The sequence below is a fragment of the Poecilia reticulata genome, linkage group LG5 (genome assembly GCF_000633615.1).
Source record: "Poecilia reticulata strain Guanapo linkage group LG5, Guppy_female_1.0+MT, whole genome shotgun sequence".
NCBI classification, from domain to species: domain Eukaryota; kingdom Metazoa; phylum Chordata; class Actinopteri; order Cyprinodontiformes; family Poeciliidae; genus Poecilia; species Poecilia reticulata.
The window spans coordinates 18,836,770-18,851,412 of record NC_024335.1 but is presented as its reverse complement, the minus strand read 5'-3'; the positions used below and the strand labels follow the sequence as shown (position 1 = coordinate 18,851,412).

Below are 14,643 nucleotides of genomic sequence, written 5' to 3'. Positions count from 1 at the left end.
AGGCTGCAGGACATGCTGTTAAAAGATAACTTAGTTGCTGTCATTTAACCTGTTTCTGGTTGTTGAGGTGCATCTCCCGGTCAGCCACCTCTCTCCTGAGGCGGTCCACCTCCTGACTGAGCTGCATCTTATCCTCCCTCTCATCCGACGCTTCATCGAGCTGTTTTGATAAGTAGAAGTTTTGGCGGTTCAGCTCGGCATTCTCCTGACTCAGCTGCGTGAGCTGCTCCTCCAGGTCAGTGATCACCTGAGGCAAAACAAACAGGTGGAGGCGTTAACCCCATGCAGATAAGTGGTCGTAATAAATAAATATTTTTTGTTGCTGTGCTAAAATGCAACTCGATGCACCACAACTATTTTGCATCTGTAATGAGATCCCGAGTAGATTAGTTATTTCTTACACATACTGCACAAATCTTATGGCAAACGTTTGATAGTTGTGACCAGACAAGAGGAAAATAAAGGCAGTGTCAGCACTTACTGAGCAACTGTCCCTTAAGGCATCAAATTTGCGCTGAATATCGTCTCTGTGGTTCTGCAGAAAAAAGATGACGAAAATAGATATACAATGTGAAATTATGCAACTATTTTTTCTTTTAATAAATGGTGTTCCAGTGTAAAATTATCCTACAACTGCTTACATGGTTCTGAGTTGTCATAATGGATAAGGACCCAAGGCATTTTGCTGCAGGATATCTGCTCGCCTCTATGCCAAACTTACTGAGCAGCAACTTTCTGAGATATTGTCCTTGTCGGCTTGGAGTAGCGTCTCTTACCCTCAGTGCAGTGATTTCCTCCTCTGCCTCAGCAGTGGTCTCTTCCAGCTCCGTCTTCGCCTGCTGCAGCTGACTCTCCAGGGCGAGGCGTGCAGCCTGCAGGCTACTGATCTGGGACTCGCGCTCTTGAAGAGACAAGGTCAACTCTGACACCTGTCTCTTAATTTCCAGTTTCTCTTCTTCATGTTCAAGGCCCATCTGCATGGAAAACAATAAGACTTTTTAACAAAGAACTCAAATTTCCATCGTTTTCTGTTCTTTTCAGCCAGTTTCATGAAATTATGGCAGATACATCTACTGTTGTCTGGTTTAAAAAACAAAACCTGCAGAAAAGCTACAGACTGTGAAGAGGACAGACAGACAGACAGACAGAAAAAAATGAACAAATATTTGTCTCTATATTCCGTTTCCCTTTTCAAAACTTATTCAGCTTTAAAAACATTTAAATAACTATATTAAGTAAAAGTAAACAACAAGCCATATCGGCTGTTCCGTCAGAAAAACAGAGCTATCCTTCACTGGTTACTGGTCATCTTGCACTTTTGAAATGAGCTTTTATTTACCGAACTTAATGTGTACAATGACAAACCTACTGCTTTTGGGACGATCTTGTAAATTCAAAAAGAAACAAACTGACCTGAAGATAACAGATAACAGGAAGGCTGAATAGATTACCGTACAGTCTGCTTTCGTCATACTTTTTGAACAGTTTGTCTGTCATGGAACAAATTAAATTTGGAAATGTCATCCTGCTTGAAATCTCAAAGTTGACTGATGCTTACAATTATCAATTGTAATAATTCCTAGTATGGGACAATGACTGGAGTGTAAAATGTCAACTCCAATCATTTGGTCTTTGTAAAACAGAGCTTTGTTCATTTAAAAACAGAGACTCCTCTCTCAAGTACATGATTGGATACCGACTCTGCTCCTAATGTAAATACATAAAAGACAAAAAGGCTAACAAATATTTTCAATTCTTTTTAATATAGTTTCTAAAAAGTAATCCTCTACAATCACTATTGGTGGGTCACAACGGTACACAATCAGAAAGTCAGAAATGAGTCACAAAAATCTTTTCTAGGCTGGAATCTTGCAGATTCCTCTGAGAGAGGGCAGAGGAAATCTGTCTGCAAGCTAAAAGACAGCGAGGTGAGTATTTAGTGGCAGGCTGTGTATCTCAGTAGAGTGCGAGAAGGCAGAGACATGACAGCAGGCCGTCCGTCAGCAACATCTACAGACAAGCTCTCAATAAGAGAAGGAGACTAATTAGCGACTTTTTATCAAACTGTACAAAAAAATAAACAGCTGACTATTAGAATAAATTTTCCAGTCTCCCCTCAAGTTTTTGTTTGATTTTCATCCCTTCCTCATTTGTTGAAATCTGGCTAATAAATCAGCATTTTTTATAGTAGGGATTTCTCTCTAGACTTTTATCTATTGCTATATTTACATGAAAGCTACAGAAGAAGACTAGCTGATCAGCTCCTTAATCCTGTCACGATGCAAGGCTGGATTCTGTGCCGGTTTAAGTGAATGACTTAATCTTGAGCTTACAGATTTAGCACCGTTTGCCTCCTGTTGCCTTACCTCCCGCAGCCGACTCTCCAGCTCCATCAGCCGGGTTCTCCTGGTTTGCTCCTGCTGACTCATTTTCTCCAAGTGCTCCTCTAGTTTGGCATTCTGAGCCTCTAGCTTGCCTGCTTGAGACTCCAAGTAAAACTTTTGCTGACGAAGTTCTGAGATCATCTCCTCCTGGGCTTTCCTGCCAAGAAAAGGAAACACAAATGTGGCTATTATTTATTTGCTTGACTAATTTCTTAAGACAAAATTTCTTGAATGAGAATTCTGAGTTAAACAATTGAAATGATGAAGTCCAGCATTGTTTAGGCATATACTGGTGAAGACACTGGAGTAAAAATCTCCAGGAGAACAGCATGTGCTGGACGCTTCGTTCACTCACATATTCTTCTGGGTGTAGATGCTACTGTTGGCGGCCAGCTTGTTAGCCTCGGACAGCTCGGCGATGCGCTGCTCCAGGTTCTTCATCTTGGAATCCATGGCATTGATGGTCTGCAGTAGAGCAGGGATACAATTAACACCCGGCACATCAACGTCTAACAAACCCACTCACCCAATAGGTTTCTTGATCAGTTTGTGAATCAAAGTCATTAAGAATAACAGCAGATATTTAGCCAGCACATTTTTGTTTAAAGTTAGCATAATGCTAAACGTTTGCAAAGTCCTATTTGAATCCATTTAGCAGTGTTTGATCTGGGAAAGCTTCTTAACGACTTCCAGGCTAACACATTAACGAGATTAAAACTTAAGCCCGGGTTGTGTTGAGCAACAAGAACCATTCTGCCAATTAACTTGTCAATCCAGCTAGACTGCGATAAGAAACTACGGCGCTAGCAACCAAATTAGATATCTGAAGAAATAATCTTACAACCAAATCATTAGATGTTCCCAAATAGGCAAGTTAAGCACATGCAGGTCTTAACTAGGCAGACATAAGTAACCTCTGAATCCACTTCAGTAAAGAATTAGAGAAAGATTTTGTTGTCTTACAGCTTTCTGTTCGCTGATTAGTTTGCAGTTCTCTCTCGACTCGTCCTCCTGCTGCGCCCTTTTTGCCTCGAGGCTCTCCTTCTCGGCCATGTCTGCCTTCATCTGGGACTCCAGGACCTGGATCAGTCAGAGCCGGAAAATAGGAGACTGGTCAGATTATATCAAAGATGCTCACGCTTCATTTATAACCCGCTACAAGACATACTTCACGGCTTAACTATGAAACCTGGGGTGGAAACTATAAATGGGGCATTGTCAGGTTTTGCTGTAAAACGTGACGGCGACATTAATTGAAATTTTTTGACTTGAAAAGAAGAGGATTTTCTGTCTCACCTTGATCTTATCTTCAAAAAGCCTCTCCTTCTGAACCAGCTGAGTTTCCATCCTCTGAGCCGTTGACTGGGCATCCCTCAGGTTCTCCTCTAGTTCCTGGGGAAATTATGAACATTATAACAAAATCAGCAGTAACAATTAAGTCAGAACAATGCAACTAATAAATCCACTCTCACTCAAAATGACAGGAGAACTAAAACAAAGAAAGAAACTTGCATTAAAAAGCTGGAAATCCACAAGCTGACTGTAGCGGTGCCTATTCATGCTGAAAATGGTAAAATCCATAAATGTAACACCAAATCTTTTCAAACTATCAGCGAGCCTCGGCTCCCTACGTCCATTTCCTACATCCATTAATGACTGAGCCTTGACCATTATGGGGTTAGAAGGGTGGAAGGCGCAGGGCAGTTGGGAAATTAAGGGTGGAGTAGTGAAGAGTATTAATGAGCTTTAATCTAAGGCTCTCCCACCAGGATCTTTTCGGCCATCTGCTGGATCTGCTGAGATTTGGTCTGAATGTCATCTTTCAGCTTATTCTCCCGACGCTCCACCATCTCCAGCCTCTTTACTTGGTTTTCCAGGGTCTTCCTGCCCTCCTGCTTACACAAGAAGAACCACCCAGCAGAAAAAGTAAGTGCACAGAAAAGTGGCGATGATGACACAGAAGAATGGAAAGCAAACAAAAAAAACGAAACAGTGGAAGAAACTTGTTATGCAGCGTTAACAGTGAGTATTTATCATGACATCTATCATTTATCTTCAAAAATGTCTTGTCACGATAAGAATTTTGACTTCTGATAAATTTCAGCTACTGTAAAAATAAATAAATAAAAGACTAAAATTTTATTTTTTTACTATTTTGTCCGCTTTTTGTTCCAAAGTAGATCAGTAAATTCAAAAATCGTATTAAATGAAGTCCCAATGTGCAGTTTAGTGATAAAAATCACACTTCTTTAAGTGGCGGCTTGAAGAAGTCCATTTCAAATAGGAATGTTTTCCAAACAGTATTTGTACAAAAGTTGTGCCTTGAAGTTACATAAAAAAAGAAAAAATGGTATCATAAAATACTGTGATAAAATTCCAAGTCCATATCTACCTTAATACAGTGCCTTGTAAAGGTTTAAAGACCCCTTGAACTTTTTCACAACTCGTAATATTACAAACACAAACTTTGTTATATTCCAATTGGGATAAGAGACCAACACACAGACCGCGACAGACCAGAATCATCCTATCTGGCTAGAAAACCTTCTCCCATGTTTGCTGTGCTTCTAAATAGTTTACGGCCATTAGGAGTTTTTTTTTTTTTTTTTTAACAGTGACTTCTTCTGGTCACTAATCAAAACATGCCAGGCTTGTGGAGTAAACAGCAGCTGGCTTTTCACCTTTCTAGATTCCTCAACCTGACCTGCCAATCTCTGCACCTGCTCAAGAGTTCTCAAATGGCTTTTCAGCTTTTCTTCCTGACCGTTACTCGCCTTCTCCAACGAGTAATGCTCGGCACTGTGTAGTTCATACAGATTTAGGCTGGTACCTCCGTCTCTCTCAGACGACGCTTTAAAGTATCACTGGAGTCGGTTTTCCCCCGCAGGCGCTCCAGATCCCGCTCCAGTCGCTCTTTGGCCTGTCGGACATTCTGCAGCAGCTCCGTGGCTTCTGTGCTCGCTTTCACTGCCTGGGGAAAAATCAGAAGGTCAAAGGCTGCTAATGTGTCCCAAGGCAAGCATCTTGATATGCTCTTCCAAACCTTACCCATGGAGGTCGAAGAAAGAAAAAGAATAAATAGAGAAAAGCTACTCCTGAATAAGCTGAGTTCTATGGCAAAATGCAAATCTGACAAAGCTCCTTGCATCCTTACATTTTTGCAACGTGCCCAGAACATGCGTTCTTTGTTTGAGAAAAGGGAAACAATACAGGTAAATTTACCTTAGACAGTTTGTCTTGGAGCTCTTGGATTTTCACCTGCTGTTCAGAGTTGGTCTACGAGAAAGCAAAGAGTGAATTTACTGATCAAATTTGATAACTTCAGATTTGCAAAAATAAACAGCAGCCTGATTCCTCATTTACCTTCTCGAGTTTGGAAAGAAGCTCCTCCACTTCAGCTTTTCCCTGCTCTTTAGCCTGAAAATGAATAACAATACAGGTTAATCAACATTTCCTCACTGAGAACACAGCTTACTGTTAAATGATGGACTTCTGAGAAATACAAAGGATTTTAGTGAAATTTATCATATGAATGACTATATTTATTACCCAACAGAAATGCCTCCACAGATATCAATACAGTAGTGTAGTTTTGATCTTATAAACTACTTTTAGTTTATACTGAATTAATCCAGGAGCTTTCAAGCACTGGCAGAAAAGTGAACATCATGGATCTGCAGTTTTGCTCCAATGCTCAACATGAGGAACACCTTCATTGTTTCATTTGCACAATAAGCAAATATCAAACTACTACAGTACATAATGAGTGCAAATAACTGAAGGGAAAACAAGGATTTAAAATTGAGGATGCTTTAGATAATTTATAGATCTAGTTTGTTTTGATTAAAAAATAATTAAATAAATAAACCTTTTGGATTCTCTGCTGGTACTCCACTGCTTTTCGTTTAAGTTCCTCGCTTGTCTGTCTGGAGTCTCTCAGCTCGGCTTCGTAGAGGTCGCTGCGACGCCTTGCAGCTGAAAGGTCCTCTTCCAGCTGCCTGATGGTCACTTGCATCTCCTCCAGCTGGGCGTGGTACTCCTGAGGAGCAGCGCACGTGATGGTGAATAATAACGAGGGGCAAAAAAAATGAAGTTGAAGATGTTAATGTCCATTTAGTTGTTAAAAAATGATATCTCAATGGGTCCAGAAATCATTCCATTTTTCCAGATTTGTTTTTTAATTAAAAAAAAGAAATAAAATTATGGGATCATTTCAAGTGGGGCAAGACACTGCTGATTTACTAATCGAACATCTATATGGATTCAGATTGTAGTTATTTGTGGTTTGCCTCTGCATATTTTACATGCATCTGGTGATCTGTTACATGAAGACCTGGTGTGTTCGAGCCAGTGTAATTACTGGGTGTCCCCCTGACCCCTGTATGGTGGCTGGGAGAACCTCTTGGTCAATTGCTCATGTTTTGAACCTTGCAGGGATGCCATCTGCTCTGATGACCTTTATGAGTGTCGGCCACCCAGAGGGGAAGCCCCGTCTGTGTAACAGACACACAGAGGGGGAAATATTATCTCACTGCTTCCTCACTCACTCTGCTATCAAATATGGCTTAAAATAAACCCTGAAAATTTACAGTAGACTTGGAAAAGATTTCAATGTTGTGAGTGGGAAAATGAAACCTTCTTGGGGGTTTTTTCCCCTCCCCCCATGACATACTTGTTCCTTAATTTCTTGCAGCTTGTTGCTCTGTTCTCTTATGTCGTGCAGCAGCTGCATGGCCTTATCGTCCTCTCTGGAGACCTCGACGCGTGCCTCCTCCAAGCTCCGCTTCAGGCTCTGCAGACACATGCATGCAAACACAAGGTCCAATCAACACGGTCGGTGGTGTAAAAGCTGCACAGATGTCTGAATGAGCAATCACCCCTTTAACAATGGCACATTCAAACGTTCTCCGGCAGCCTACCAACACATCTGAATGAGCTGGTAGTATGACTCACACTGCACTCAGTAATGTAGGTGGCGAGGTCTTGCTCCAGGATGCTTCTCTGCGTCTCGGACGCCTTCAGCTCCACATCCTTCTGGTGGAGCACTGACTCCAGGTCAGTCATTTTGCGCTGGAACCTGGAGATTTCTTGCTCCATCTTAACGCAAAGAAGACACGTTATATTCCACGCCTTCAAGCGAAGGTTGATAATTTAAGCCAATAAAAAAAGAAAGAAACTGTGGTTTTATGCTCAGACTGTGAAATGTGACATACGCTGCATGAAAATAAAAATGAGCAGCAATATGTTACGTGTGCCAACTCGCACTTGGCCGGTAAAGCTTATTCTGATTCAGATTATAAGCGATTTCTCTGACCCATCGCACCACCGTCAATGCCACAAATTACAAAGCTGTGATGTTGTACAAACAAAAAGATTATCTTGGCTTATTGAAGCACAAACAGAAGCTTTTCTGATCTGTGTTAAGCCAGTCTGCCAGAATAAACACGACGAGTCTGGTAATAAAACCCACATTGTTGGGTCGATTTTGTTCAAAATCCAAAACGTGCAAACAGAATTTTACAGTTTCCAATAAGGAATTAGTCGTTTTGGTTTGCATGAAATTTCTTTTCAGAGGATGCTTACAATACAGTTCTGGAAAGAAAGCTTTATTTAACAAATCTCCGGTGAGAATGAATGCTTTAGTGTCAATAAACTGTGATGAAATATAAAAATATGGCTTTGCTCTCCTACCTTATGGCATTTGTCTTGAGTTTCCTGTAATTCTTTGCTTTTTAGATTAAGCTTTTTTTCCATGGAGTTGGTCTTAGCAGGTGAGTTGAGGCCTGCAGACACTGACCTGAAATAACAGCATATCAAGAGAGTCCTTAGTGGACTGAAGAAAAACACAGGTCCTTCAAATTAGCTGCAGAACACACTGCAATAGTAGAGAGATATATCGGCATTAACATCGGTATCGCCTGATTTTAGTCTTTTCTGAGCATATCAGGATCGGCCCAAAAGGTAAACGTGGGTGGATAATGATAACAAAATAAACTGAGGGGTGGCAGTGGCTCAGGAGGTAGGGCTTCATCCTGTAACCTGTGAGTTGCCGGTTGGAACCTTAAAAAAAAAAAAAAAAAAAAAAAAAATCAAAAGTCCGTCCTCCTAATTAAATTATTTTACTACAGTAACAACCAATGTACTGCATTGTGTGGTTCAATGCATACTAATGCATTTTACTCATCATTTTAAGTTGTTTTTCTGAAGAAGAAAAATATTACCCTAGGGTAGTTACCCTCTAGGGTAAAACTTACAAGGGTAAAACTTGTAGATGTACAATTTATATTGCATTCTGCTTGACTATAAATTTAAAGGTTTAAATATACTTTAAGACTGATCTTCAAATTTTGTCATGTGTGCTTGTTTTATATTTAAATTCAGTTTACAACCTACAGTATATATGCATTTATTGCACCATCATTGTTAACTCTTTGCAAAGAGAGAGAGCTGTTATAATCTTAAGGGGATACAGATTTTTAAGAAACCCAAATTCAGAACCAGTTTGAAAAAACGATGTACCTCTATTCAAGGAGTCAAATTGTGGAACGACTTACAAAATGATGTTAAAAATGCCAAATCATTGTACATGTTTAAGAGATTGTTAAAGACTGGATTTTTGAAGAAGTATGACATAGCATAAATAAAGTGAGCTCATATTAACGTTATTATATTGACATAGACGACTGACATTGTTTTTTTTTTTTTTGTTGTTGTTGCAGAAGATAACCATTTTTTCCCCCTTGTTTTGATTCAGAGTTGAGAAAAAAGGGGCAGATATTATAAGATTTTTTTCTTCTTTCTGCTGCCTTTCATTTCATTTTGTTTTAAAACTTCAGATGTATCTTTGAGATGTATTTTTTAGTATACCAAAACATGTGTTAGATTGTTTTTTTTTTTTTTTGTTTTTTTTTTGTACTAAATGAAATGAATGAATAAAATAAACAATAAACAATAAACAATTTATGTAATGGCAAAGGAAATCACAAAACCTAAATGCATCTTAAATTAATTAAAGTTAAGATCAAGTCTAGTAAATGTGATTCAGCCCAAGTCACATAAGGCTGGCAGCCAAGCCTCGATTCCGTCCAGAAATTATTGCACCATCATTGTTAAAGCTCCCTTAAGTAAGAGGAAGGACACACACATTATGACAGGAAGGCTTTATAATGCTGTAATAAAAATTATAATGCAGACACAAAACCCACCATCGAAAATAAACATCAAGGTTTGCCTTGAATCACTTCTTTCCATTTAGAGGCACATCGAGTCCAACAATAACACTCCTGCCAACAGTTTGGGTGAGATGAATGAAAGCCTTTGAGAGGAGAGAATATCATCTATTTTCTATTCAATATGGTTTATTCAGTACAAAAACAAACTGCAAGGAAGAAAAATAAAGAGAGATGCAGGCATGAAAATATTTTCTCTTTCTCTCACTAAATAACGTGACAGAGAAAATTTTGATTGCGTTGTTGTTTATCATGGGTCTACCCATCTTTAACTGTGCAGTGAGTTTAACATTTCTTATCTTTTCTGACTAGTTTCCTGTGGAGCATTAAGAGCACGCAGTTGATGCGGTTTAATCTGCTGTGCCGGAGACAAAACGGCTTCTGGAATAAATGAACAAGCCTTTATGAATGAGTTTACAAACACAGCAAAAGGATCTTTAACAAAGTTGACTCAGCCTGAGTCACCGTGTTAAAAATAACACCACAAAAGCAATCCCTGCTCTCTGTGCTTGCTGCAGTGAGGAGAGATCCCCTTGAAACATATCAATACATGGAGCATACACTACATAATATAAAGCAGAATCCCCCACCCACCCACTCACATTGAGCTGTGCTATATAAAGACTGAAACGCCACATCAGTCACTTATTTCACGGGAATCCTGATTAAAACTGAAAGCCAACAAGCAGCAAACATAATTATGTTAGGAATTCACTTATCTCACTGCTGTTTAGTTGAATAGTTAAAAGAGGCTGTGTGGACAAACCCCGTAGTGATTAAAAAGCTATCCAGTTGAGGTTTTCAGGGTTGGGGCCTATTGTTTTTCCTATCCATCTGTCACACAAGTGACAAAACGTCAAAAGGAAGACAGATATCATTCTCATCACATTCAGACTCCTTCCTGCACATTGAAAATGAGTACGGGTGCAAACCCTCTGCAGCTCTAGCATGTTGTAGGAAGAGAGAAAAAATAAATACCAAAAAATGTACAGGAGAGAAAATACTAGAGCCCTCTGTAAAGAACATGATGGTTGTCATTTCTTTGAACTGTGGCTGAAAAATAAATGAGGACTCAGAGCAGACCGCATTACTGAGGGGAATCGATAAAAGACAGGAACAGGAGGAAGGTATGTATGTTTAAGGCTTATTAGCATTGATCTGGTGTATACATGGAATATATTTATGATGCAAGAGAAATATGAATATGAAGAAAAGCCACGTAAAAGGCACAAGGTTCTAACAGCAGCTAGAAATCAGGATCAACAAAGCAATGTGTGCTTTGTTGAGTCTTGGAAATCAGTTTTATGCAAATTTCTGATCATTTGCCTTTTTCCCCCCAAAGCAAAACAGTCTAAACAACACCTATCCATAAAGGCATGCATCATCTGGTGGCAAAAATCAGTCATTATTTACCAATATTACCATATTTATCAACAAAGATGATGAGGAACAACTTAGTATTGCTTCAATTAAATTTAACTCTCATTTTATACTTTCAAAACCGTTACTTCTAAATGTCTATATAATAAAAGAGCATTTCTTACAGAAAATTGTGAATTAATGAGTGAAATGCATAAGATCTCCAAAACAAGGATCAGGACTGATCTGGCAAACAATATCAAGGTATACTAAGGTTTTATGGTTAAAATTCACAACAATTAGAATTAGAAGGCTGCATGAAGTTCACAGTATTGAAGTTAAGCCCCTCCTTCACTTGTTGCTGCACATTGCCTATCTGCCGACTGAATAATGTCGACCGATAGGCTTTTAGCAGATTGGAGAAATCTCTGGCTGTCAAAAACATAGAAGATTGTGGTACAGACACTGAAGGAGAACCAGCCAATGCCATAGGTAAAGTGCCTGCTGGGAAGCTACGATCAACATGCCTGCTAAACAGCTGTCTGCAGAGTGGCTACCTGAGCAGACAGCCTGACTAACTAAAAGCCAATTTCAGCTTAGTCCACTTATGTTGTATAAAGATATAACATTCTGTGCTAGGGCTGCACTTGTTTCTGTCACTCTGTGCGACCTTTAACATTTTGGGCAATGTCATTTGTATCCGATGTGAACATCTACTGCTGTGACAGTCCCTTGGGATATGAATATTGCACACACTTGTATTGTGATGACGATATAGTTGCGATGTATTTTGCAGCCATTTTTATTCAATAAGCACCAACTTTAAATGTAGCAGGTATTTAGCTTTGAAAGGTTTTATCAACATGACAAATACCTTATAAATGAGTTTTACTTCCTCCCCCTATAATATTCGAGTGGGGCAACTGGTGCTAAGAGGTAAGTCTGAAAGCTCCACTTAATGACAGGATATCAAATCTTCCAACTGTCCTCAGCAGATATCTCCAAAACTGTGGGCATTAGCTGCCAACAAAGCTCACTACAGAGTAACCTTACACCATGTTATAGCTTTGGATGAGAGTTAAATGGTCAGCTAAATGAATATAACTTATCCTCTGGAGACTTTGAATAAAACTTTTACACCCTGCCAGCCATCTGGCATCATTCAGGGAATTCTAATAAGGAGCTGTCAACGTATCATACTCTCAACCTAAGTGTTAGATGACAGACCAGAAAGACTTTCTACTCTACTCTAGTCAATCACAATCATCAGTAGACAAGAGAAACTCCTCAAACCAAACACATTACAGATACACTGACGAGCACAGAATATAATGAAATGTAACAATGATTTCTTGGCAGCAGGCAACAGAAGGCTTCTCAGAAACATGAGGCAAGCTGTGGAGGAGATTTTTGTTGTAGAGTTTTCCTAATGAGGAGTCGGGCAATCAAGGTCAAAAAGAGTGAAAAGCAAATAAATCATGACTGGAAACCCCAAAACACATGATTAGCATTTCATTATGCTTGATTCTTGGCTTATTTCCCTATCCCTTTTTTTTTTTGGAATTGCAATGAAGATTGTGGACATGCATATGCATGCACCCACACGATACTGAAAGATTGTTAGGGTTCTGGGCTTCTCTTTGTCAAAACACCGCAAACAAAACGACTGGCTTCAGTTAAAAAGCTCTAGCAGATGAGTGATGTTATAACAGCAAGGGACAGAGACATTAGAAGAGGGAGAAAACAAGAGGAGGAGATAAGACTGGTAAAGATGGGGGTGGGGGCTGAAGAGAGGAGGGAAAAAAAAACATCACGGTAGTAACCATAGAAATAGATTTTCTCCCCCAATCTGAGCTCTCAGCCTTTTTTTTTTCTGTCTAATCTGCTAACGCTTTTTCTTCCCTTTCTGTTGCTGCTGCTGTCATGATCCGCAGTCTCTCCAGCACCATTAACCGGTGAGAGCACTGGCCCAGGGAGGGGGCTAGAGAACTGAAACCCGTCCTCCTGCTTTATTATCAGAGGTTAAGAAGCCAAATACCATAAAGATAAATTACATCCCCAAGCTTGGGCTGTTAAAAGTCAGGAGCTCATTATGTCTCACAGGGAAACGGTGAAACCACAACAACGGCAGCGACGGTGGGAGTGTGCCTGTGTGTGGGGTTCCACGTCTCAGCAAACCTCATTGACACACTCAGCCGCATACCAATCAGTGTTCATGGAAAGATAACGCAGCCCAGCATCCTCTGGTTCATTTATTTTATCTGCCTACACATCGGATGAACCATGTGTGGTTGCAAAACACACAAAACAAGAAAGAAAAATAGAAATCACGAGAAAAAAACATAAGAAATGAGCTCTGATTCTGTTCTTGTTTTAAACATCAAATAGACAAATTAATTTTAAGCCCCAACAGGCAGAAAACTATTGACATAGACAAGACCAGATGCCCAGGCCACAATGCTGGGTCACCTGAAGAGGGCTACCAGCATATTATGAAGCCCAACAGCAGCAAAACAGCCAGTGTTAGTATGGGGGAACAACAAAGATGTTACAGGAGGCATATGCAAAGCAAATGATGATTACTGTGGATTCACTGTGAATTAAAGGGGAAGAGAAGACCAAAACATATCGGTAAACATGTAGCACTTACTCAGATTTGGCCAATGCTGTTAATGCTCTGCTGAAGAACCAGCCTAGAAAGGGCAGATCCTGGCCCCGGAAGCCTGCTGGCACAGCTCCTCGCTGGGTTGCTGAGGCTGGCCAGGGGGCAGCCTGCTCCGGCTCCTCAAAATTAGAGGTGTCATCCTCAGCATGCAACGCAGGAACGAAAGGCGGCGGAACTGCGAGAGTAAAAAAGGATGAGAGAGGAGGGAACAGGAGAGGGCAAGAAAAAAAAAAGGTAGTAAAAAAAATTATGTTTAAAAGAACAACACAAGGAGAAAGGAAAGAGAAAGGAAGGGAGGAGGAGCAGAGCGGTGGGAGCCTAGAGTGCGGCAAGTCGCGCGTTGATGCACATGCTGCCTGTGTTCCTCCCTCCTCCTCTCTCCTCCTTTCATACACATGCTCGCTCGCTCTCCCTCACTGCAGCAGAGCGAGCTAATCAGCTGGAGTCACAGCTGAAGCAAAAAGCTCCATCTGTGTTGAACTGTCAATAAACAAGGACTGAATATCCAATGCAAACATGTAAACATGAGGTACTTCTTAAACAGTGTTTTATATCAAGAAACATTTTTTTCCCTCAAATTGTATAAAGGTGTTTACATTTTTTTATATAAAATAATCAACATTTTTCAGTTTTCAAAAGTCTATCATAAATACTACTTGCAAAGAGGAAACCTTTCAAAAGAAAAATATATGACAAGAAAATTTTATGAACACATCAGATCTGATGAGCAAAACAAGATGAATTTGCTTACAACAAGTGTATTTAACCAGTAAACTGGGATATTGGTCAGACACATTTGACAGAAAATATATTTTCAAGGGTTAGAGTTGTGTTTTCTAAAAGCCTCTCAGCTGACGGCGTCGAACCGAACAAAAACAACAATGTTAAATCATCAGGCGTGTGCTTCCGCCACGGAAAGCCTGCTGGTGTAGCCTGCGTTCAGGATTTGTGCTGCGTCTGTTAAGAAGCAGATGAGTTGCAGATCTTCACCGTCAGCCTTCCTCCC

The 14,643-nt window shown here is 40.0% G+C and overlaps 1 protein-coding gene across 7 annotated transcripts in view; it reads right to left on the bottom strand.

Moving 5' to 3' along the window:
- cita (citron rho-interacting serine/threonine kinase a) overlaps positions 1–14,643 on the bottom strand; it is a 42,703-nt gene that overhangs the window by 19,274 nt on the left and 8,786 nt on the right. For 4 of the 7 annotated variants that reach the window (XM_008409416.2, XM_008409419.2, XM_008409418.2 and 1 more), the window contains exons 10-25: positions 13,623–13,812; positions 8,076–8,181; positions 7,338–7,481; positions 7,057–7,176; positions 6,253–6,423; positions 5,748–5,801; positions 5,607–5,660; positions 5,215–5,355; positions 4,151–4,279; positions 3,681–3,776; positions 3,348–3,464; positions 2,740–2,849; positions 2,367–2,541; positions 777–974; positions 482–535; positions 50–247 (exon numbers count right to left, since the gene is read on the bottom strand). In XM_008409416.2, the coding sequence (XP_008407638.1) occupies positions 50–247; positions 482–535; positions 777–974; positions 2,367–2,541; positions 2,740–2,849; positions 3,348–3,464; positions 3,681–3,776; positions 4,151–4,279; positions 5,215–5,355; positions 5,607–5,660; positions 5,748–5,801; positions 6,253–6,423; positions 7,057–7,176; positions 7,338–7,481; positions 8,076–8,181; positions 13,623–13,812 (2,057 nt within the window). The remainder of the gene's footprint in view (positions 1–49; positions 248–481; positions 536–776; positions 975–2,366; positions 2,542–2,739; positions 2,850–3,347; positions 3,465–3,680; positions 3,777–4,150; positions 4,280–5,214; positions 5,356–5,606; positions 5,661–5,747; positions 5,802–6,252; positions 6,424–7,056; positions 7,177–7,337; positions 7,482–8,075; positions 8,182–13,622; positions 13,813–14,643) is intronic. The other 3 variants (XM_008409417.2, XM_008409420.2, XM_008409421.2) reach the window with 1 other exon arrangement.